This window comes from Heliangelus exortis, chromosome 1 (genome assembly GCF_036169615.1).
Source record: "Heliangelus exortis chromosome 1, bHelExo1.hap1, whole genome shotgun sequence".
In the NCBI taxonomy this organism is placed as follows: Eukaryota; Metazoa; Chordata; class Aves; order Apodiformes; family Trochilidae; genus Heliangelus; species Heliangelus exortis.
The window spans coordinates 59490884-59516094 of NC_092422.1; the positions used below are offsets into that span (position 1 = coordinate 59490884).

At 38.4% G+C, this 25211-nt stretch overlaps 1 protein-coding gene across 1 annotated transcript; it reads left to right on the plus strand.

The window, feature by feature from the left end:
* UPF3A (UPF3A regulator of nonsense mediated mRNA decay) lies at window positions 1-24551 on the plus strand. Its single transcript, XM_071744279.1, has 10 exons — window positions 1-270; window positions 2271-2377; window positions 9171-9277; window positions 11868-11966; window positions 12062-12172; window positions 15503-15558; window positions 15651-15809; window positions 17604-17764; window positions 20862-21156; window positions 24203-24551. The coding sequence occupies exons 1-10, from the start codon at window positions 100-102 to the stop codon at window positions 24374-24376; spliced, it is 1440 nt and encodes a 479-aa protein (XP_071600380.1). The 5' UTR covers window positions 1-99; the 3' UTR covers window positions 24377-24551.
* The last annotated feature ends 660 nt before the right edge of the window (window positions 24552-25211 follow it).

Sequence of the window (25211 nt, forward strand, 5' to 3'; positions counted from 1 at the left end):
CAGCCAGGCGTCCAGTTCTCGCGAGGTTTCCGCCTCCCTCCCGCGGGCGGCGGCGGGGGCGGCTCGGTGCGTGTTGGGGGGGCGGCAGCGGCGGGATTGATGCGGGGCGGCGGCCGCGATAAGTGTCCCATGGACACCCCGATGCGGCGGGAATCGCCGCGCCGCGATCTGGAGGCTCCTCCGAACCCCCCGCCGAACCCGCTACTGCCTCCGCCGCTTCACCCGGCGCCGGTTAAACAGCGAGATGAGAAAAAAACGGCTCTGAGCAAAGTGAGAGGGCGCGGGGGAACGGAGGGGAGAGGTGGGGAGGGGGAATGAGGAGGAGAGGCGGGTTTGGGGGTGTCCGCATCGGGGCTGACTCTTGAGGCGCTGAGGGGGGTGAGGTGGGATGGGGAAGTGACCCCCTTGGGATGGGGCGAGGAGGAGCGTGTGAGGTGGGAGATGTCGGGATGGGAGGGAGGAGCGTGGCGCAGGTGTCCGAGAAGAGTCGAGTCGGGTTTCGGGAGGCTCTGGTGCTGACTCCGGTGTTTCTTGATCTGCAGAATGAAGGTGTTTTATTCACTCGTGTTTGGAGCACCCCAGCAGCAGCAGCAGCAGCGCTGCGCGGTGGTGTTCCTTTTCTCACCTTTTCGTTCTTCAGAAATGAAGATGGGCTCTCGATGTGGCCAAGCGGCTCCTCTGAGGGCAAGGGCACTTCTCTCGCCCTGGCTTTATTCGAGCGCTTCTCGAAGAATACTTTTATGTAGAATACCGTGAAATTCGGGTTGTTACCGTTTTATAAATTGGAAAACCGGAGCACTGGAAAACGCTAGCTTAAGTCAGGTTCATTTAAATTCAGGTGTTGGCAGGAAATGGGATATCTGAAGCTTGATGGCCATTTTAATGTTTTGTGTGCTGGCATCGTTCTGTCCCAAAGGTATTTCTATGTTTTCCTGGCCTCTGCTGTCAGCCAGTTTACCTGAGTGTGGTGGGTTGGCTTTGGGTGCCTGCCAGAACCCTCGCCAGCAGTTCTTCTCTGTCTTCATCGTGACAGGGGGACAAAATAGGATGAAAAAAAATCATGGTAAAGACAGGGAGATCACTTCCAAGTTGCCATCACAGGCAAAACATACCGAGCTTGGATGAAATTAATATGCTTTCTTGCTAATTAAAAAAAAAGTAAAATGGTGAAGAAACAAAGATTAAAACTAAAACACCTTCTCACTCTCCCCTCATCCGTCACAGCCTTCAGCTCCCCTGTGCCCAAGCAGTGGAGGAGGGTAAGGAATGGGGGTTGCAGACAGCTCCTCTCTACTGCCCCTTCCTCCTCACACTCTTCCCCTGCTTCACTGTGGGTCCCTCCCAGGGGATACAGTCCTTCATGAGATGCATGCTGGGGATCTCTCCCACACACTGCAGTTGTTCATGAACTGCTGCAGCATGGATCTTCTCAGTGGGATGCAGTCCTACAGGATAAACCTCCTCCCTGGCTGCAAGTCCTGACATAAAATCTGTTCTGCACAGGCTGCATCTCCCTTTAGGGCACTTCCACCTGCTGTGGCATGGGGTCCCCCATAGCCCTATCTGCTCCACAGTGGGGTACAGCCTGGTTTACTACAGTCTTCACCAGGGGAATATCTGCTCTGAGGCTTGGAGCACTTCTTTCCCTCCTTTATCTCTCACTTGAGTGTCCACACAGCTGTTTCCCACACTTTTTCACTTTTCCCCCCTCACTGCTGTGCAGCCTTTTCTGCCCTTTCTTAAATAAGTTTTCCCTGAGGTGCCATCATCGTGGCTGAGGAGTTCAGCTGTGCCCTATGCTGGATCTGTCAGAGGCAGCTGTGCCCAGCACAGGGCAGCCCCTGGCTGCTTCTTCCCCTGCAGCCCTCCATTGCCAGCACTTGGACACATTACCCTAATACTCTAAGACACTGTTGTAATAAGAGACTTTAAAGTTAGCTTAAAAAGAGATACTTCAAAAATTTTTGTGTAGTCAATTTCTGGGGTTTTGGCTTTGGTTAATATCTCTTGCTGCTGGCTAAATTGCAGTGGTTCTCAAGCACTTCACCAGAATATTTCAGTCACCCTATGATTATACAATGTTAGCAGAAACTGAGACAGGGAAAATGTTCCATCTGTCAGGAAGCCCAAGAAGGTAAATCTCTAGGATCCTCACAATTAAAGTTCCCAATTTGAGGAAGAGCTTTTAAAGAGGAGTAGTATTATTTGTTCAGTCTCTTCCTACAATATTTAAATCAAAAATAAATCTTAATTTTCTTCTATATGTGCAGGTAGTTATTCGACGACTTCCTCCTTGTCTAACTAAGGAGCAACTGGAGGAACAGCTACATCCTCTACCTGCTCATGATTATTTTGAGTTTTGCACTGCTGATCCCAGGTGAGGATGAGCTTTGTGCAGGTTTTCAGGTACTTAAAACCTAACTAAGTTGTTTTTGATGTACCAAATGACATTTTTTCCACCAAGCCCTTTTTGTTTCATTATATAAAATAGTTGTGGAAAGCAGGATACATATGCAAAGACAATGCATTCCTGCCCTCTGATTTTACTCTAGTGATTTAAAGACACATAGTTTTTGTCTGTGAATGAGACATGATTGTACTTGAAACCCTGATGTTTCTTCTGACTTTCTTTGGTAAAATGCAACAAACTATCGGCTGTGAGAAAGAGGGCAAATATCACACAAATTTTTTCATGAGTGCTGTTGGAGTTTAGTTTCTTTGTTTGCTTGCATCTTTTTGTATTTATTTCATAGTTTTTCAAATAATTCAATTTTATTAATTTTTGTCTTGCTCATAACAAGAAAAAAAAGAAATAGTGGTTGATTTAAAATAAATCGGATTTGCTTATATGTTTATATAATGTACTCAGTGTGGCAGTGCTGCAATACTACTCCCTTTTGAAAAAAACCCTTTCCAGAAGAGAAAGAACCTGACGACTAAAATAAGCAAAACACTCTATATGCTACATCTGCATGTGTACTGGAGAACTTAAGTACAAATATTGAGGACTGTCAGACATCCCAGTGGTCTCCCAGGGGAAGTGGTGGATTCTCCCACTTTGGAAAGTTTTAAGTCTGAGCTCTATAGGGTGCTGGGACATCTTGCATAAACAGTAATTTTAGAAGGGTTGGAGCAGATGATCTTTGGGGTCCCTTCCAACCTGATGGGTGTTTATTGCAGAGCTACTCTTAAAGTTAGGGGTGACCCCACCCAGAACCTTTTCTTCATAGAGACTTGTTTGTGGCAGCCTGCACTTGGAACAGTCTCATTCCTGTCCTGGAAGGACACTGCCACTTCTTAACCACCACTGTGTTAATAGATGGTTAACTCTGACTGTGTAGGTACTCTCAGTCAGTTTCACCAGCAGAAAGAAACAAATGTTTGTTTAGTGAAACTTCATAGCAGTTGCTTGACTTGGGTAGTCACACATACACACACAGCAATGAAATAGTAAGTGCTTCAGCTTTTCTGTTAGAAGCACAAAGGATGTGAGCTCAGGAAAGAGGAGTATTTAGCCTGATTGAAAGTCTGTGTAGTTATTTACATTTCTGTTCTGAACTTGTCATTTGTACTTCCAAATGGGTCTCTGTAAGGCTCCTCTCCCAGATGTTTATTTGATAAGGGCAAAATATCAAAGGCGGACCAAAAAGTATCCAAAAAGTGTCTCTGTCATCCATAGCATTTAGCTGCACAAATGCTAGAAACCAGTTTAAAATTCACAATTTTAATTCTCCAGAACAACTGCTGTGTAAGAATTTGGGGCGTCAGCTGTCTTACAAAAGAGAAGGTGCTGACAATTGTTCTTCTTACAATGCCCTCTGTCTTTCACCAATTCCCTTTTTTTTTACATCCTGCACCATGTGTACTGTGGCAGCCAACCCAGAGAATTCAGTCATAAATACATGGGAAGATAAAAAGCAAATTTCATGTTACCTAACCATAATTATTTGGTGAAGCAACCCAGTGAGGAGGATCTGTTTGTTGGAAAGAGAAAGAGGCATACCAGTGTTTTGATGCAGAAGCAGATATATTTGCCTTGAGAGTTGTAATGTCTCAGTTTAACCCCATGCTGTATACCTCTAGGTAACAAAACTTTGAGATCTCATGGAGGTTCTTCAGCTGTGGAATAGAGACTTCTTTTTCATGCACCACCACTCTGTTAAACCATAGAATTCCATGTTAGAAATTGATGCTAGAAATGAAGCTGAGAAAACCTGTTAAGGATACACGTTCTGTGTTCAAAAGTCCCTAGGCTGTGAGTAGCAGAAATTATGTACTAAGTGAACTGTCAGTGTGTAGTTTCCCCTTTGTAATAAACTTTATCTGAGCATACTCTACTGGTTGCTGTTGGAGGAAGGACTGGAGGAGTTTAGCTGTAGCTGTTTCTACATTTTTATTTCCAAGGTAAATCTCCCCCTAGAGGACAAAATGAACAGTTGCACTCCTACCTATATGATTTTGTTGAGACTGACATTATCAACTCCACTTCCACTGTTTTTGCAGTCTAAAACTTATTTTTCATTTCACAATATCCTGTTATTATAGGCAATCTATAAAGCTCTATAAAATATCATTTGATGTCATGTTAATGTATAACACTTTTGTAGTTAAATCCATTTCAGTAAAATAATTTCAGAAAGTGACTTTTGCATTGTGTTTCATTCATTTTTTTTTCAGATTCATCTGATTCAATGCATTATATTTATTCTCTCTTGTACACTGACATCCAAACAAAACACTTTCTGTGGTTTCAGGGATGTGTGTTGTATTGACATGCTGTCTATTGCTGATAATAAAGATTCTGCCTTCCTGACATCTGTCTTGTTCTGATGCTCCAAATATTAACTACTTTTTTCCATATATTCTTTTTTTTTTTTTTTTTTTTGCCTGTGTGTAAGTGTTTCTGAGTCTTCCAAAACTTGAGTTTAAGTGATTGAGCTCAGACTTTCATGGATTTTGGTCATCCCTCAGGACTGGCACTGACTGCTGTGTGTTGGGTTGTGAGGTTTTAAAAGTGAAGAGGTCTGAACAGGAGCTTTGCTAAAGTGAAAGACAGACAAATAGATTATGCCATGTCATATATCACAGTGATTAGTTTTCTTGCAAACAGCACTCCTTTACCCTTCATAACTGCTTCCCAACATTTTGCTCAGGATTATTGTAGGCAAATAGCATTAACATCCCAGGATGGTGGAATGCACCCAGAACTTCACCAGAACCACCACTACCATGTTGGGAATGGAAAGAGTGACAATCTGTCATTGCAGTTGTGTAGTCTTTCTGGTCCTCCACTACCAGGCAAATTGTGCTTGGCAGAAGGCAAGGGACAAGAGGATGAAAGCCAAGTATATTTTAGCTTGCCATGGCAGTTTAGGTGATAGATTATCAATTTAATCAGAAATTATGTGATACGTGAATGGATGAAGTTTGTGTAATGCTCCAGAATCTATATGTAGAGATCATAGAAATACAGAATCATAGAATGGTTTGGGTTGGAAGGGACCTAAAAAGATCATCTAGTTCCACTCCCCCTGATTGGACAGGGACACCTCCCACTAAACCAGGTTGCTCAAAGCCTGATCTATATATTTAAATTTATATACATGTAAGTATGTATGTTTATGCACTATGATTGATAAGCTGGCATTTTTACTAAGATGTGTTGTCTAATTCTATAGCTTATGTGTTGCTGTTTGGTTTCCTGTATACCAGTCTTTTTACACAGTTGTGTTTAAAGGACAGTTTGTAGAAGTAAACTATTATAATGTGTTTGTTACTAAAATGACTATAAAAGTAGGGGTTTAATGACATGGTGGGATGGGTACTATACATACAACCTAAAAGGTTGAATACCATCAAAAGCATAAACCAAAGAAACAGAAGAAATTAGTACAGTCAAAGTCATCTGGGTTATTTTCATAGAGTTTACTCTAAGTGATATCCAGAGTTGACAACATAGTGTGCAGTGCATCTGCCCAAAACCTGATATGTATGGAAAGCAGCATGCTAGACAGCAAACATATGGTGAAATAGAAGCAGCTGTCTGATTATAAAACTAACCATGGCACCCCAAACTGAATTTCGAATCCCAAATGAAATCTGTGCTGGTAGATATTTGAAAAAAGGAGGAGGCACACAGTCTAGTGGCCATTCTGTGGGACTTGGCTAGAAAGAAAATCTGAAGAGCCAAAGCTGTATTTTATCCAACAACTTCTGAATATAAAGTATGAAAATAGAGCAGCACTGTTTCTTCCTAGGAGTGGGTATTAACCACAGAGTTGCTGTGGCCCTGTGAAGCCCTGTGTGGTTTTTGGTGCACTGTCATGCTGGTGGGTTACAGCAGGTGGTTGGAGTTTGAAGTCAGGTGTCTGAGACAGAATTTCATATGCAGGGCAGTGCTAAGCATTTTCAGTTTGCTACATTCAGTTAGCCTCCCATTTAGAGAGTGAAATTAATGATTTTTTTTAGGGACACTGCACACTTTGTTGGGTAAAAGCCTAAGACAGGTCTGTGTAACGCTCAGCAATCAAACATATATACAGTAAGCACTCTGATATAGAATCACAGAATTGGCTGGGTTGGAAGGGACCTCAGAGATCATCAAGTCCAACCCTTGATCCACTACCGCTGCAGTTACCAGACCATGGCACTGAGTGCCACATCCAGTCTCTTTTTAAATATCTCCAGGGATGGAGAATCCACCACTTCCCTGGGCAGCCCATTCCAATGTCTGATCACCCTCTCCGTAAAGAAATTCTTTCTAATGTCCAACCTAAACCTCCCCTGGCACAACTTGAGACCGTGCCCTCTTGTCTTGCTGAGAGTTGCCTGGGAAAAGAGACAAACCCCCCCCGGCTACCCCCTCCTTTCAGGGAGTTGTAGAGAGTGATGAGGTCTCCTCTGAGCCTCCTCTTCTCCAGGCTGAACAGCCCCAGCTCCCTCAGCCTCTCCTCATAGGATCTGTGCTCGAGTCCCTTCACCAGCCTGGTTGCCCTCCTTTGGACCCGCTCCAGGACCTCAATCTCCTTCCTGAACTGACTTGCTCATACGTTTCCCGGATAAGAACCAACTCTTTGTGTGTAGAAGTGGTTCTTTTAAGGAAGAAACCTGTAATTGTTATGGGTTGTCATAGCTGTGTTTCTACAGTCTTCTGCCAGTCATCAGTCATCAGTCTTCTGATGCATAACAACAATAATGGATAATCTAATTTTATTGTGCTGCTGTGCACGCTATTATCCTGCTGTGCACGAGCATGCTCTTACATTTCTGTATGTTTCTGATGATGTGAATGGAGTTCTTGAGTATGTTAATAATGTCTAGCAACAACATGGGATCCCTTATTTTCAGGGTAATTTCTGACACTGCTTTATGGAGTCTCGTCTATACATTTCATACTCAGTTTTTTCTTACTGTAATAAATGCTTAATAATTAGATATAATGTTCCTCTGATTTAAAAAATCTCACTCTGAGAAGTCTAAGGTGAAAATGTAAAAAAATACTGTGTGCCAGGAAGTGTGTGTTGCCAAAGCAGATCAAACAGATGGCATTGGTGTAGAAGCTAAAGGAAAAAAAGGAAGGGATAAGGCTTTGTATTTTCAGCCGTTTCATGATGGTTATGTGCCCAACCATAAGGTTCTAAGTTACTGCAGAAAAAAAAACAATTAGCTATGTGATGAGGCTGTTTGCTGTACACTGAGACAAAGAAAAGTGTTGTAGTGACTAGGACGCTTACCTGAGTGCCAGTCCTTGATCTACAGAAAGTTTTAGTATTTTACAGAAACTGAAGATGCTCCCTCAAGATTTTTTTTTTTCCTTGTGAATCTTCAGTACTTCAGGTGTATAATCATAGCACTTTCTAATATCAGGCCTCATTTAATTTAAACATCAAAGAATACAAAACATAAGGATAGTCCTGTTAGCATGACAGAGAAGGAAGTTTACTTCTTCCTGGGAGCCACCAGCGATCAGACTTCTTCACTGTTCCAGCCATTAAGCAGCAGAGAGACATTTCTCCCAGCAGAGCTAAAGATTGCACAATAAATTCCCCTCCTTTACATACACTTGTCGGCCTTTTAAAAATATATTTTGAAACTATGTAGTTATGGAAAGTGTTACATTCATCTTTTTCTGCTGTGAAATGGATGAGGACGAAGCTTTGTTTCTCCTGCTTTTGCTCCTTTATTGTCACTCACAGCCACCTTCAAGATAGCTTCTGCTGCCTGTGCATCCTATGATAAGCCCATATTTTTGCTCTTTCTCACCGATGGTGAAATCCAATTCCAAAATAGCTATGGGGCTGAAATACAGTTGTAACTCTGTGTGTTAATTGACCACTGCTGCTGGTGGTCAGTTTTGCCATGTATGGCAATAGTAATTTAAAATTATTTAAAAATTAATTTTATTAAAATTTTAAATTATTAATATTATTAATTAAAATATTTAAATTATTGATAAATTATTAAATTTTAAAATTAAATGTAAAGTAATTTAAAGTTATGGGATTGTATTCAGGTATGTGTCAAAATCTGTTGTGATGCACAGCCATCACTGAAGGCCATTTAAACCCAGCTATTTTATATCACAGTTGCAGGGGTTTAAAGCATGTACATACCAGGACTCACCATAACTTGTCTGGCACCACTTGTGGGTGGTACTTCATTAAATTCCTCAGTTTCATTGTGGTTGGTGGTGTGCCAAGCCTGAGGTTTTTATTGGGAGCATTAAGCATTTACCCTTGGAATGGGATCTGTGCCAATAAATTCTTAAAGAATCAGATTTATTTAGGTAAGTACCTGTTCTTCTGTTTGCTAGAAATGTTTTGGCTTTTCACAGTAATTGTTCTTCACTATTAGACATTGTATATTTGTACACATGTATGTCAGGTGGAATTTATTTGTATCTAATTCATTGGATTATCTTGCCCATTGTTATTTAATCTTTCTTAAATGTGGAAATCTCTTTCAGTACAGTGATAGCTTAGTAACTACCCTCAGTTATTCAGTTACTTTTTATTGTATATATAATTAGATATATATGTATGTAAAGATTTCAATATGCATGTTTAAGGTAGCTGTTTTTCAAAGAAGGTAAGAATTGCAGTGTGATTCATTTTTTTCTAGTCCTGAAAAGAACAGTAAATAACAGAAGATAAAATTACTTGTTGTTGCAGCCTTTATCCTCATCTCTACTCAAGAGCATACATTAACTTTAGAAATCCTGAGGACATCCTTCTCTTTAGAGATCGCTTTGATGGCTATGTCTTCATTGATAATAAAGGTTGGACTATTTATAAGATACTAAATGTGTATGTATACATATACCATTTTTAGAACATTAATTTATTTTCTTTTTGCTAATTACACCAGGGTTTTTTTCTCAATATAGTTAATTATATAAAACATATTCAAATCTAGCACTTAAAAATATAATTAAGTGCAAAATATATTTATCTATGCAGTCTCATTTGTCTACGTGCATGCTATATCTGCGTTCTGTACCTTCAGCAATACACAGTCAAGATCCTATTAAGAAAATTATCTCATTAAAGCTTCACAGTTCATCATAACAGACCTGAACACATTACAAGCATGAATTTTTACATCTTCAGTGTGTTTCTATGACATAAAGTTATGCCACCCATTCCCATTTTGAAAAAGCAAGACAAAAACTTGTCTTGCCCAATTTGAGACATGTACGGTTTGGCTTCTGAAGCCCAAAAAGGCCTAATAAAACCGTTTAGAGGCAGAGTTTTAAGCCTTTAAACAGCAAAGGTATTTTTTTGTGGATCCAGGGAACTCCCAGCTCTCGCTGGACAAAGAGTTCTGAGGGTTAAGGGAAAGGGTTGGGGTATTTATACAGTAAAAGGGGAGGTTACAACATTGTTACATACTCAATTCTTGCTGACTTCATTATATTGTTACAAGGCGGTATCAGACCCTATCCATAACTTTCTTCTTACCTGTTGGTGGTGGCATCTTTATGTTCTTCTTGTGCAGATGTTCACATTCTTTGGTGCCCAGCTGGCGCCTAAGTGGCCTTGGCCGTGTCTTGTTTTAAGAACAAGACCTACACTTTTAATTATCTTCGAGACAGAAGTTAATCCCATTCTGGCCTTGTGTTTGGTTACATTGTTCTAGTGGAAAATGACACCCCTCAGCTGCTTTGTTCAGTCCTTTCTCAGTTTAACCCTGAATTTTACTGGTTATGAATACAAATTCATTAACATATATTACAAGTTTTAATTCTACATAAAGTAAATTCACACAAACAGCTTGGCCTGCTCTCCTCTCCTTACAGGAGTTAATCCTGTCAGGATCTTTCTCTTTTTCACTTCTTAGAGCATTTGCAGACATACTGAGTTCCAAGAAAAAGAGGGACAAAATTGGTTGCCATCTTTAAAATGTTCAGTGTGCAGGGGTTTGCCTAATGGCAAAGAAAAGCTCTGTAATGTAGGTATGGATAAATCCACATCTGCTGCAGTTGCATGTAACTACCTTAGCCAAGAAATGGTGCTTTTCCTTCTAGCAGTTTTTTGCCTCATTCACTCATAGCTTCTGTAAAATATTTCATGGGTTTTATAAAACAGAATTGTGGGTTTCTCATATAGACATAGCCTATTCTCTGTAGTCCATGTTGCAGAGGTCCTGTGAAAAGAAGTCATGTCTGCTCTTACTGAAGAGCTGATCTCTGAAGAAGCTGTCTGCCACACTAACAAATCCTTCTTCAGCATTTCCCACCTGAGATACTTTATAGGCCTCTAATTTAATCAGATTTGGGTGGATTTTCCTAGAGATGGAGAACAACACATTACTCACAGGGTGTGCTTCCCAGATTTCAAACTCTGGATGTTTTCAATGAAAAAACTGGAAAGAAACCAGCTTTATAATTCTTCCAAGACTTCACTTTGTCTAAATTAAGAATGTTCTTCAGTGCTAGGGTGGACCAAAGCCAGAATATTTTTTTGTGTTGCAAAACTGAGCTTGGACACAGCTGTCCAGTTTGGCACAACTGTGCAAATAACCAGCTGAAATTTTGATCGAAAGGCTTGTGGTGGCATTGCATTTATGAGGCTAAAACCAAAACAAGGATTACCAGGATCAGTGAGGTTAACAAATGTTCTACCAGACTTAAGCAAGGTTTTCAGTGGACTTGAGCAATGTGTAATCTTAAACCTGCTGCAAGTGGAAGCCAGGCAAAATTCAAAAGCTGGCTCCAGTCCAAAGAAGAATCCAGTATTTAAAGCAGAATTCAAAACAAAGAACCCGTGAAAATAAACACTGGCAAGGAGTTCCATAGTTCGTCATAAACAGAAAAAAATAAAAGTATCACACAATTCTACAGGCTGACTGTTTCAGTTTTGGTTCTGGAAGAAGTTAGTATGTTTTATTACTGCACAGTATCTAGCATTAACATATTTACTAAGCTTTTTGGCAAAAACACTTTACAGAAGCAACTCTACTATTTCAGAGTAATTCCCCAGTAGTGTTTATTCTCTTGTCAGGCTGAGATTTTAAGTAAATTTTTCTAATCAATATCCTTGAAGAATGAAAGGGAATTATAAATCATAATGCAAGGATTTACTGTAAAATCATAGTCTTCTTCATTTTTAAAGTCTCTTTTAGCTTATTAAAAAAAACATTTAATTTTTATATATATAATAAAATATAAATATATTTTGCATTGAATCTAAAATACTCCTATGTGTAATTTTTCATTAGAAGTTGAGGATGGGGTTGTGGAATGTATCAACATTCATATTTGATTTCAAGTAAAACTTCCCAACACGAGTTTCAAGTTTTGAAAATCTTGCTTGAATATAAAGAATGTTCCTCTCCCTTCTAAAAATTAAGCATTGATCTCTTTTAAGGTTTGGAGTATCCTGCAGTGGTTGAATTTGCCCCATTCCAGAAGATTTCAAAGAAGAAGCTGAAGAAGAAGGATGCCAAAGCAGGGAGCATTGAAGATGGTAAACATGTTTTCTTGGTGTCACAGTGGAAAATAGATTCCATTTCTGCCATACATTTCAAAATATTAACATAATGCAAACATTTTTCTTCGCAGATCCAGAATATAGGAAATTTTTAGAGAGTTATTGTGCTGATGAAGAGAAAATCTGTGCCAATCCTGAGATTCTTTTGGGAGAGATTGAGGCCAAAACAAGGGAACTCATTGGTCTGTTTTCTTGTTTTTTCTTATTATTGAGAGTATTAAATATTTTTATATCTTTTTTTATATTACTTGCAATAGCTGACATGTTCAGTCTAACAGAGATTGTTATTGCAGTTAAATTTTTTTGTTACTAAACCAACTTGTGACACTGGAAGTTTTGCATGCACAGTGGCTTCAGAAATAGGTCCTAAATACTTCTGAATAGTTAGAGATGTATTAAAAGGTGGAAGATTTATTTTTAAAAGATAAAATAGCTGAATACTTAATCTATTATATGAGCTGCTTTTATTGAGAAACATAAACTCATCTCTGTTTTCATGGTCAAGATTCTGAAAAAAATATGAAAATAAGGCCACAGCTTGTTCTCTGTATGCATGCAGCATGACTTTCACAGTCTTGGGGGGAATCTTCAGTAAGATCAACACTGAACTCTTCAGTTCCAGTATGCAGCTTTCAGAATGACATGGAATATTGATGAGCTGTATCTCCAGCTGACAAAATGTAGAACACTTTGTCTTTCCTTAGGTATAACAAGCAATTAGGAAAAAAAAATATTACCTTTGCCATTTTTTTACAGTGTAGAAGTAGCCACCTCTTTTGATTAGAATCAGAATTGTAGAATCATTTAGGTTGGAAAAGACCTTTAAGATCATTGAGTCCAACCATTACCTAGCACTGCCAATTCCACCACTGAACCATGTCCCTAAGCACCACATCTAAACATCTTTTGAATACCTGCAGGGATGGTGACTCCACCACTTTTCTGTGCAGCCTGTGCCTGACACAATTTCATTAAAGAAATTTTTGTGCAATGTCCAATCTAAACCTCCCCTGGCACAACTTGAGGCCATTTCCTCTGATTCAATCACTTGTTAAATTAGTATTATTGGTTGATTAGTATTATTAGTTGATTGAAAATATGAACAGTTTAAAGGAAATGGAAATGTTAGAAGTATGGAAGTTTAGATAAGTCTATTAATAAAACCTGTTTGTTGTTTTTCTAGATAGGCAAGTTCCCCAGCAGTCATTATTTACCCCTAATCCTCCCTAGTATTTGACAGCAGAGTAAAAGCAGTCAAGATTTTCTGAGAACTTTACACAAAGTTTACAATTTCAAGAAAAATTTATTAACTTAAAAATAGTCTATAAATTAAAATTATTATTCTTGAGTCACAGATTTCTGAGTGACTGTTGGCTGAGGGCAGCTTCATATTAGGAGTTTTAATATTTTGCTTATTTTAAATCACGGGGAAATCAATTTAGTTGCTTTATTTTTTTCTGATACTCAAAACTGTGCCCATTGCTTTTAAGAGGAAAACAAAGATTACTGCAGTGGATATAATGTTTTCAACCAAATTATATAAGGGTTTAGTTGTATGTCCAACTTCAAAGGTGTTACTCCCACTAAGTCAGTTAAAGACACCCCCAGGACTTTGTTGGCAGCATTGGGCCTCACATTCTCAGCATTTCTCCAGGTAGTTACTGCAAACCAACATGTTTTGTGCATCCAGACAGATGCTTTAGCTCATCAGTTTCAGTGTGAGAGTGAGATAAAATACAGTTTCTCTGTAACAAGATGAAGGTAAGCTCATTCTTCTGGCTTATTTGTAGAGAGCAAGACAAAATATAAAGGTTATTGTTGACACAGGCCTTCATTTTGTAATTTATTTTCTTTTGAAGAACGTTTAAGAAAAGCCTCTTAGATTTTTGTTTGAAGTAAGGCCCTTAAATAAGATGGACAAGATTTAGGTTTGACATTCTTTTTTTCCCTGCTTTTTTGATACTACTCATCATACTACCTGTCTCCCTTGAACTTCAATTTATAATTTCTGATGAAACCTGTTGCATCACAGTATTTATCATGACTAGGCTCAAATTCTGGATGCCCAGCACAGGTTATCCTCTCCCCAGATCCTCCAGTTACAATTTTTTTTTCAGTCTTGGTGTGTTAAAGTGCCCAGAGGTACACAGTACTGAAACAGGGAGACTTATAAGAGTAGGAGAGGCAGAGTTCCACATCTGGGAGACTGGTAGAAGGATGATGGGGGCCTAAAATTTGACAAAAATTAGAAGCAAGTGAGAGGGGAGGAATCTGGGGATAGGGGGAGGTAGATATCAAATCAACATTTTTTTGTTGTTTTTCCTTTTCACTGCAGATATTTGATAAAAAATAAATGTTGCATCCTGTCAAGCCTTTCCATTCACAACTATGTAACAAGGTTTTACCTTTAGTGATTGGGTTGCCCCTGGATTGCCCCACTGTTTCAAGAAAAAAAACATTCAGATGTTTTTGGATATGAAATGTGTCTGCATTTTGGCTACACCACTTAAAATTTCCTTAAATTTTTTTTTTTTTTATTATTTCTTCCTTTTTTCCTCCTTACTTGCCTTACAAATCCTGTCATGCATTTTAATAGCAAATTTTTCTTCTGGTTTGAGGAAGAGTCCTATAAACAACGATAGAGCAATTTCCAGTAATAAACGTGTTCTTTGACTCCATCCTGGGGCATCTCAGACTGACAAAACTTGCTCATAGCTGCAAGTACATGAATTCAAGTTTGAATTCAATGCTGACAGTCATGAATGCTCTGCATGATACAGAATTTGATGATGTTCTGCAATTTTTTATAGTATTTGGGGATGATAGTATTCACGCAGGTGGCTAAGGCTGGATTTTGGAGAGTGGAGACAGCTCTGTAACGTAGGAACAGATGAGGCATTTTATTTGTTATTTGGGAAGCCAGAGTTTTACTGAATCTGCTGATACTTTGCTGTGTAACTTGGCACAAACCTCTTAACTCATCCTATTTTCCCATGGACAGGTGAATGCTAAATGGTTGTTAGATGGAAATGTTGTATGAGAATGGAAATGTTGCCTTCATGATATGCTCCGGACTCTGGGATTGAAAAGTGCTATATGAGATTGCAGTAATGTGGGCTAAATATGGACAACATTATAGCTAGGTTTTGATGTACTAAATTAAAATGTAGTAATAGATTCTGAACAGATTTCTTTCTCTTTTGGTAAAGAACCATTTGATGAGCAGAAGAAAAAAGCCATTCTTTGAAATTAACAGATATGATTTTTAATTAAACCTTAAATAATCGTGCAACATATTTCTGTTGCTTTTTACCCTAACAGCAAAAAAAATCCAAAGTGTTTCTAAAGTGGAATGATGGGAATGACTTCAAACTATATATACAATAAATAGGTTTATTGATTATATAGCTCCCTTTTAAGTAAAGCTAGAAAAAAGCAGTTAGTACTGAAGTAGAGAAATGAGTACATATTTTAGGAGTTGAACACTATATCACAAATTTTTTGTGTTTTAGCTAGAAGAACAACACCCCTTTTGGAATATATTAAAAATAGAAAATTAGAAAAGCAGGTACGTTCAGACTTTTGCCTGAAGTTCAATATTTATGTTTCACGTGGTTTTCCTGTTGGGCAATTTACAATCAATCGTTTTGAACTCTTCAGAGAATACGAGAAGAAAAAAGAGAAGAACGAAGGCGGCGAGAACTGGAGAAGAAACGGCTGCGGGAGGAAGAGAAAAGGAAGCGCAGAGAAGAGGAGAGACGTAAGAGAAAAGAAGTGGAGAAGCAAAAGAAGATTTCTGAAAAAGAAATAAGGATCAAGGTACCTTAATGAAAAAAGAAAAACCCAACCAAAAAACAGCAAACCAACAAAACCCAACCTAGTTTTCTGCTTAAGTTATCGAGAAGTTCCTCTGGTGTCTCATTTATGGTATTTATGCAGTGTACTAGGAGTAGGGTGGGGAAATACCAAGCCAATTTTTCCTGGAAAGGGAAAAAAATGTAGGGTTTTGACTTAAGTACTGTTGTTGAAAAGTGTGACTAATTCCCTTAGTTACAATGATGTGCTGATACAGTCATGGCAGGTAACTCAGATGCCTTTATACAACACGGCCACAATCTGTGCTGACACAGCCTGACAGAACTAAATTGTTCTGTGCTAACATGTCAGAAGATTATTGCAAATGTGGCTTTCACACTGTCTGTCATGTAATCTTCATCTAGCCATATGTGCTGAGATTTTTTTTGTGTTTGTGCTCAGAATGGATTTATTTTAATAGTGTGCTTTAACCAAGTTACAGCAAAGTTGCTGATTTCATGCTATGCTGCTTTATGACAATCTGAATAGATGTGATATTAATTACTTCAGTTAGGTGGGTGTATTTTGTGATATGTCTAGACATTTAAAACCTTATTTATATAAAATGACATGGATTAAAACTATTAACCTAAACTACAGTTTTTAGAAGTATTGGAAAGGTTTTGTAGGATGATTTGAATGGGAAAATTGGTGTAAGAGACTGTAGCTTAATGCAAGAGCACTCCAGAAGCCACAGAGCTCTGTGCTTCTCCCTTCTTTCTTTTTTTTTTTCCTGGACAACAGTTGCCTTCACCTTGATGTAAAAACTAGTAAGTTCTGAAGCTGAATTACAGATTTTTCATATTTAGGTATGATGAAAAACATACCAAAACTTCAGAAGAAAAGGGAATTATTCTATTACTCAAAACTGGTTCTCCAAAACCAGGACAACCCAGTATTTATGACATCTGTGGTAATGTGACCTTGAAAGCCAGTTCTGCCTCCTAAAGAAAAGGAAAATATTACCTGAGAGAAACATTACAGAGTTTTAAATATTGGGGAATTATAAGTTGTGCTCATTTCAGAAAAACTGTTGGAAGGGAAAGACTGATGAGATATCCTGCATATTCTTGAAATGTCAGAGAAATAGTTTGATACAGTTGGTCTTTCTATAAGGATTATTAATGCTAGATAGTGCTTGAGCCCCCTGTGGGTTATTTCTTGTGAAAGGAAGACTTCTTGGAAATCTTAATCTCCAAGGTGAGAATGCAATGTGACCTTTTCTGCTAATAAGATAATTTTTTTTCCCATCTGTTTTTCTGCCAAGGTGTATTTACACTTAACACCTACTTCTAATGTTGGTCTGGCCAAAGTAGTTCATACGTAACACGTTTTATATCTAATTTCTCATGGAGTGAAATATTAATCTTGCTCCTTTTGTCTTAGAAGTGCTGCTTTTTATTTTATTGGCAATAACACTGAGCTCTGTTATACGATTTCTAAAAAATCATGGAACATTATAATACCTTTTATATATAAAAAACTTAGGAGATAGGAGTAGGTAAGTGTTGTCTCCAGTGTTCCCAACATATTTAAAAGTGTGCAGTTGGATGCCTGCTAATGACTGCCACTCCTTAGCAAAATTAAATTGCCCTCTTTAAATAACTTTTTAAATTTTACATTTTGGAAAATATATGCCTAGCATTTAAATATCTTCTTTCTTAATAAGCTTTTGATATATTTTTAACATTTTGTTAAAATGTCTGTTACAATGGAGGAGAGTAATTACACATCATAGTGTAAAAAAATATTTCTTAGCTTCTTAAGAAGCCTGAAAAAGGAGATGAGCTGGCCAGTGAAAAGCACAAAGAAAAAGTTGAAGAAGCTGACACAGAAGAAAGCAAATGGGATAAATCACCTGGATCTGGGAGTATAAGATCCAAATCACTGGAGGGTTCAGTAAAAGAACATAAGGAAAAGTAAGTAGAATTTATTTTTTAGGCTTCAAATTAGATTTTAAGTGTTTGCATTTGAAGGCTGAAATGTGATACAAGTGGTGCATTGGCTGGGTCAGCAAGGAACAAGGATTTCATTCTGTGTAAGAACAAATCTCTCACTGTCCTTTTTTGTAAAAAACGTCTAGTAACAGCTTACTGACCTGATGGTTGTACTAATAGATGCAATTTTTTATTTGTGAAATATTTTGAAATCCCTGATTAGTAGGATTTCTTCATGAAAAGTCATTGAGTTTCATTGTTATTTCATCTGATTCCCATCAAAAGTTCAGGTAAGGCCCTCCTTCCATTTCTGATGTCAGACTAAATTGCCTCAGATGTCAGACTCTTCCATCACACTTGCTTCATTTTTGCTGCAATAAACAAGTAAATGTGTTTGGCAAATAAGAGAGTGGCAGAATAGTTATGGTGTGAACTTATGCTTATGACAGATCTGTGCCAAGGGCTGTCTCCCTTTTAGGATGCACATTTAATGGTAGGAACAAGAGGTGCAGCCCACTTCTATAACTACTATAGCCTGGAAATGTCTTATAAATGTTTAAATGTTTTCAGCAGCTGGCTCTTTCTTGGTATTTGCACATGTGTCCCATCACAAGCAGGATTCACCCATAAGATATGTAAGGTAGATAACTAAGAATAATATGCCTATTACCTATATAATATAGGTAAAGAATACTTGGTTCTTCAGTAGAGTTCTTCAGACAAGCTCTAAAAGTACTTTGCAAAGTGAAAGACCTCAATCTGAGATGACATATATATGTGCAACTGGTATGTAAGGACAAGCTTGAGCATTTAAATAATTGACCTATGTTATTATATACACAGTATTAGAGGGGGGGCTGGATTGTTCTCTGGGAGTCTTACAAGCTACCTGCTTATTTGGAATAGTTTCATTTTTCTCCTGTCTATTTAGGTTCTTGATTTTTATGAAAAGTACACAGGAGCTGCCAATGTTCTCCTAATGGCACATAGCAAAATAAAGACACTTTGAACACTGGCAAGTAAAACTACTGGATTTTCTAGTTGAAGAAATTGTTCACCAATAATATGCTACATACATTGTTAGTCTTTTTTTGTCCCTGTCTCAGGGGATTTCAGACATGGGCTCGGTGTTTCAATATGTTTAATATGTCCTAAAAAATGCTGACATCTTCCAATTCCTAATCTCTAATGGAAATTGAAAATATTCAGCAACCCTTGTGGGTGGTCTTCAATAAAGGGAAGAAAATCTGCAGGGACAAATCAGTTGTTTAATAATTAGGCTTTTTATGTATTAAGCTTTTGGTGGTGCCACATAACATCTTTACCATTGATCCTGTAAGTTTAGTAAGTCCTGTATGTAGATTTTCCAGGTATACAACACAGTCCTTTGGGCTGTACAGGTACAGTAAGCATTACCTTGTCTTTTCAAGTACTCAATTCATCATGTTTATTAGTGGGTGGGATTAGGTAGCAAGTGAGGAGCTATTTCAGCTGGATCAAGAATTGTAAGTTGTAACTTCTATATGTCACTTACTCAAAAATCAGTAATAGACTCTAAATTCCCACTTGACACTGAGGAGACTGAGTTGCCTGTTTGAAACCATGTTAAAGGCTCAGTAGCAATAGATTTCTACCACAAATTAAAACCTCACTAAGTTTGTGGGTGTATCAAAATCACATACAGATTTGAAACTGTACCAAACAGCCATATGCTTCCATTCCCTTTAATTCCATTCGTTCCTGCTTTCTCTGGCTGTGTAACTTTCTCTTCCACCTGTTCTGTGTAATTGCTTACTCCATCATCTCTCCTCTTGCCTGCCTGGTTGCTGTGACAGAATTTTAGAATTAACCACCCTTGAACTGCAGTTTGTATCCTGTCACCTGCCTGCCTCCAGGCACATCCATTCCTTCCTCACCCACAGGAACAGGCAGTGGAAGAGACAGGTACCAGGCAACAATTTGAGATGCATCTTTCTGTTTTCTTGGAAGGTCATGCTCTGAGCATTGCCAGGGTTTGAAGTTAGTGTCTGGAATAACATATTGTATGTGAAGCAAACCAACTTCCAGACACATACCCCTTGAGTGCTAACATAGTATATTATAGATATACGTATCTCTGCTACTATAGATAGATGTATCTCTGCTACAGGTACAGTACCTCTGTAATTGTGCTTGATTCAGCTACCTGTGACAGCTGGGATATTGCTTCCACTTGCACACTGTGCTATGCTGACACAAGCACAGTCTTGGGAAATGGTGAATCGCTCATTGAGGTCATTGAGGTTTTGTCACTGACCTCCAGCTCTTCCTGCCATAGCCCCTCAGTCTTGGCAGCCCCACCAACACCCAAGTTCATGGCAGAGGCTGACAGCTTTCACAGTGCTATTATTTTTTTAAAAGGGAAAGTTCTATAAAAAGGTACCCTATTATTGATACGAAGCCATTTTACCTGAGAAGTGTGTCACCATTTGATCACTACACCATAAGAAAATCTCCATCCTCTCCGATTCTGTTTGCTGATTCTCAAGATGTGAGCAGACTATCAAAAGCAGCTTTTCTGTTTCAATTTTAAGTATTTACCCATATAAAATTCATAAAAAGAAACTGCCTGTATTTGCTTCTTTTAAAGCTCAATCTATTCTGTAATCTTTCTCCATTATTTGCAGTCTGGCTGTATGGGAGAAGCACCCTCTTGCTGAACAGGAGCAATGAAGTGAATAAGTGAATAAGTTGAGAACTGTATCAGACAGGCAGCAAAATGTTATGTGAAAAGTACTGGGGAACTATTTATGGGATTGAAAAGAGAGAGAAAAACTGGAAACCAAGCCTTCTGCAACAGTTGCACAAAAGTCTGATTTTGCTAGCAAAGATTTGTCTGCTATTTTAAACTGAATATATAATCAAGAGCTGAGTGTACATGGATGAAAATTGACCATAACCACTTTTAGTGAGAAGAAAAGAGCCTTGCCGTACAATTGATCTAAACAGTGTTGAGGGAAGGCTTTGTCTTATATCCTTCAGCAACTTCTTATTTATCTTTAATTGTTTGGATTTTCTTTCTTTTTATACATTTTCGTAGGTCACAAAATGATAGTGACAAAGAGCAAAGAGAGATGGAGAGAAGATTTCGAGAAAAAGAGCCTGAAAGACAAAGGTATCGATTGGATGATGGCAGAAAGCATAGAGCTCACTATGAGTTTGACAAGTTTGTGAGAAGGAATGAAGAAGAGCTGAAATGGGGGAAAGGATACAACCAAGACAGAGGAAAGAAAGGGAACTACAACTACAGCTTCACTGTGGAGGCAGTAGACAAACTGGGTAAAGAGGACAAGTGTGATGACATGGCATCCAAAAAGGAGCGCATAAGAAATAAGGTTCTTTTATTAATTTAGGATAATCTTTCATTAGTTAAATATGCTTCAAGGTCACAGGTTTTTGCTTTTGCAAACTCAGCATAAAGATGCTTTTTAAAAAAAAAAAAAAGCAATTCTTTGTTTCATCGTCAGTAAAACCCAGACTTCTTTTTATTGTTATCAGAGGGCAACAGTAGATAAAATAAGTTAAGGTCACAGGTCTCTGCTTGTTCATATTTACAATATATATAAGACACTCTCTCTTCCTTTCAACCTTAGCACTTTTAGAATACTATTCTTGGAAGCCTTGCATTTTATGTCTGTTAAAAATTGTTATACTTGTTATATATATCTGCAATGAAATTTAAAACATGTGGCATGCTAGTCTTTTAAAAATGTATTTCTATTACCAGCTCATAAAGTAACTATAGAATGGATTGGCCACGCATTGCTCAGCAAAGAAACTATGAGGACTTAATATCTAATTCAGAGACCATTGCATTTAGAGGGTGTGAATGTGCAAATTTTTCTTTATTGTAAACCTGCCAGAACAAAAAGTCTGTCCTTTGGTGAGGACAAATTATCCTCACGGTCATTGTCAGGGAAAGAGCAGGTGCAAAACCAGTGCAAGTGGGGCCTGTAGCAGGGTGTAGCAGAGCCATCCCTTATTGTCTTCCAGAGACATGGGCATCATTTTTCTCAGACTGATTTCATGGATGTGCCAGGGTTTTTTTCAGGAGGTGGTTCTCCTTGTCACCCTCATTCTCTCTCCTTTCTGATCACAAAAGATGACTGAAACGCTGTTTTGTGTAGAAATTTATTCTGCACATGAAGCTGTTCTTTCAAAGCAAACGACTGATCTAAGGCTGCCAAGGAGTAAATTGGTCACACACAGGTTGAGTCTGCACAGAGTGTGCATGGAGCAGGTCCAGATGGACTCGCTCTGCGTGTCAAGTAAGTTTCTTTTGTGCAGACACAGAAAGCCTGGTGTGTCCTTCTTCCTTATGGTTAGCAGTGTGAGTGAGATTTATCTGCATGTGCACATTTCCCAGATGACTTTCAACAAGACAAGAGGACACAGTCTTAAGTTGTGCCAGGGGAGATTTAGGCTGGATATCAGAAAGAATTTTTTTACGGAGAGGGTGATCAGACATTGGAATGGGCTGCCCAGGGAAATGGTGGATTCTCCATCCCTGGAGATATTTAAAAAGAGACTGGATGTGGCACTCAGTGCCATGGTCTGGTAACTGCAGCGGTAGTGGATCAAGGGTTGGACTTGATGATCTCTGAGGTCCCTTCCAACCCAGCTAATTCTATGATTCTATGATTCTATAAGCCACTTTCCACTTCCCCCAACAGCTCCAGCTGTAGGTCGCTTGGAAAAGTGGCAGGTTTGGGAATGGGAAGCTGGGGAAAACAGTTTTCCTCCTGCTTGCCCTGCTACTCTTGAAATTTGGTGAATTACCTGCAACCTTGGAACTGGAAGGTGGGCCTTGGGAGTCTTTTGTCAAATCTTTAGAAGCCACCTCCTTTTTATTTCCATCACATCGCACTTGTGGGGTCCCTGAGTCTCTGGATTAGTCCACACTTGGGGTGCTGTATTTGTTCCCTAAACAAAACAAGCAGTATCAGTAAAGATTGGGCAGTGTGGTCACTTTTAAGAATATTTATCATGTAAATAGAAGTTAGCTTAGAGTTTTCCAACTTATCTATAGCATTACCAATGCTAGCACAAGTTTTTACATAGAGACCAAGCTTTTTTCTGAAGTTTTTAAGAATAAATTTGAAAATGGGAAATTTTCAGTGTAAGTAACAGTTGTGTGAGCTTTCAGGCAGAGTCTGTGATAAAAAAAACGATTTGGGTCCTTTATCATAAACTTTTATGATGGGCATTATTTGTCAGAGGATCTAGGTTTATGAAGCTGATTGTGATGTAGAAAGATGTGTTACTCAGTTCCTACCACACCACAATGCACTAATTAGAATGCTGTTGTATGGCTAAATAGTGAATCTTGATACCTGGTCTAAAGAGACAGAGAAAAAAAGTGGAACAAAAAGGCAAAAAAAAAAAAAAAAAAAAAAAAAAAATCAGAAAATTAATATTGTGAATATATGAAAAAAAAAAAAGAATGAAAGGACCAGAATAACTTCAAATTATGAAGGCAATTTGGCAATTTAACATTAAAAGCTGGTATTTGTGAGAGTAAAATACTCTTGCTAGGAAAAGACTTCTTAACCAAAGTTTCTAAACAGTCTGGTTTACTACTGAAGAAGTTCTCTCAAGAGCTATGGAACATCTCCTTTAGCAAATCTGAGGTGTCTTTTCCATGTAAACTGGCTTCATCTTCTATTTTCAGTGATCAAATTGATGTGTGTGAGTCTGAGCATGCTCAAACTGAACTTACTTTGTTTTTTTCAGTGAGTGAATTCCTTTGCTCATTATGAAAGGCACGATGAAGCAGAGCAGTAACTGTGCAATGTTCATTGGATATGTATAATTAAAATGTGTATTCTGTGTCTAAACTGTGGTAATAATTCATGACTTGGAGTATCAGTGCACACATCAATTGGTGAAGTTCAGAAGAGGATAATTTTCTAGTTGTTACCTGTGAAACTGTTCTTTGGTTTATTTTTTTATATTTATATTTAATATTTGACATTTATCTGTAGAGTTGAAGTGCACAGGCAATTGTTCTTCCAGTTAATGTTAGTGAAGGTAGTAACATCAGCAACATTTTTCAGAGTTTTATGTGTAATACCGTGTTTCATAATTGTTTGCACTATTTTTCCTTGTTCACATCAAATGTAGCATAGTGTGTTTAAGCTCTACTGCTTCCTTCATTTATTCAAAATGCTTGGCTCCCAAGAATAGTGTTACAAACGGTACAGACACTAAAAACTCGGTCAGTTTTCATTACACCCCTTTTTTTTTTTCTTGGGTCTTACAAAAATGTCAAGTCATTTAACACAAAATCTCCTTTTTCCACAAGCTCTCATCACTTTAAAATCCCACCCATGTATCCCACGGAGCTCTCTCAGAGTGTTAACCACCTCTCCTTCCTCCTAGGATCGCCCAGCCATGCAGTTATACCAGCCAGGAGCTCGCATCCGAACATATATGGGGTCTACAAGCAAAATGTATGACTCGAATGGGAAATCCTTTGAAGATGTTCTTGACAAAAAGTATGAGGCAGATAATTCAGCTGGAGGTGGTTCTGAGAAGAGTGAAGAAGCAGAATAAAACAAACTGGAAGAAAGACTTGTGGAAAGGGTTGAACTCAGTTCAGTGTCATCACGAAAAAAAATCCTCGGGCTGTTCCAGAACTCCACGGGCAATTGCACCAACAAAATTACTACAGCTCTGCCTCTTACTTTCTGTAAAATAAAGGGAAAAGTGACTGGAGGTGTACCAAGTATCTTAACAGCAAAGGAATATAGTTGCTTTTTTATGAAAAGCAGTGCAAATACTATTTGCCTAATTTAAAAGCAGTCCAATATTTTATAATTAGATTTACCTTGAAATAGAAAACCTCTGATAGTTTTGAAGGTGTATTAATGTAAGACTTTTCCAAAGCTTTTTCACTTTCTCACGTCTAAAGAAATGAAATGGAGGAGCTTGAAACCTGAGGCAATTTACAGGTGTCTGGTGGACAATGTGAGGGTCACAGGACCCCTTCCCTGCACAGGGCAGCAGGGACTCTGCAGTTGGACTCGGTGGGACCAGCACTGAAAGGAAGCTCTGGGTCCCCAAATGTTTGTTTGCAGGAGAAGGTCCATGGTTTTTTGCACAGCTGTGAGAAATGTCCATTGGTATCTGTACCTCGTTGTGTTTACATTGTTTTTAAATTAAATATAGTGTTAGATGAGTGTGTTGTTGGTGTTTGTCACTTTCTGAGCCACCTTTGCCTTTTTTGTTTTAATAGAGTCTTGTGCTTAAAACAGGAGAAAGCTAACGCAAACCTCAGCACTTAAACAGTTTATGTGGTTTTAATAAATTAGCTGGTTTTTATGTTTTTGACACTGAGTTTAAAAAAAAAAAAAAAAAGTGGTTGTACAGTGATGACTTTTTATATGCT

Bases quoted from the DNA above. Each gene is read 5' to 3' on its own strand.
- UPF3A (XM_071744279.1), top strand. From the start codon at position 100: ATGCGGGGCGGCGGCCGCGATAAGTGTCCCATGGACACCCCGATGCGG. The intron at 15,810-17,603 runs GTACCTTAATGA...AATATTTCTTAG, and splicing joins AAAAAGAAATAAGGATCAAG to CTTCTTAAGAAGCCTGAAAA. The intron at 17,765-20,861 runs GTAAGTAGAATT...ACATTTTCGTAG, and splicing joins GTAAAAGAACATAAGGAAAA to GTCACAAAATGATAGTGACA.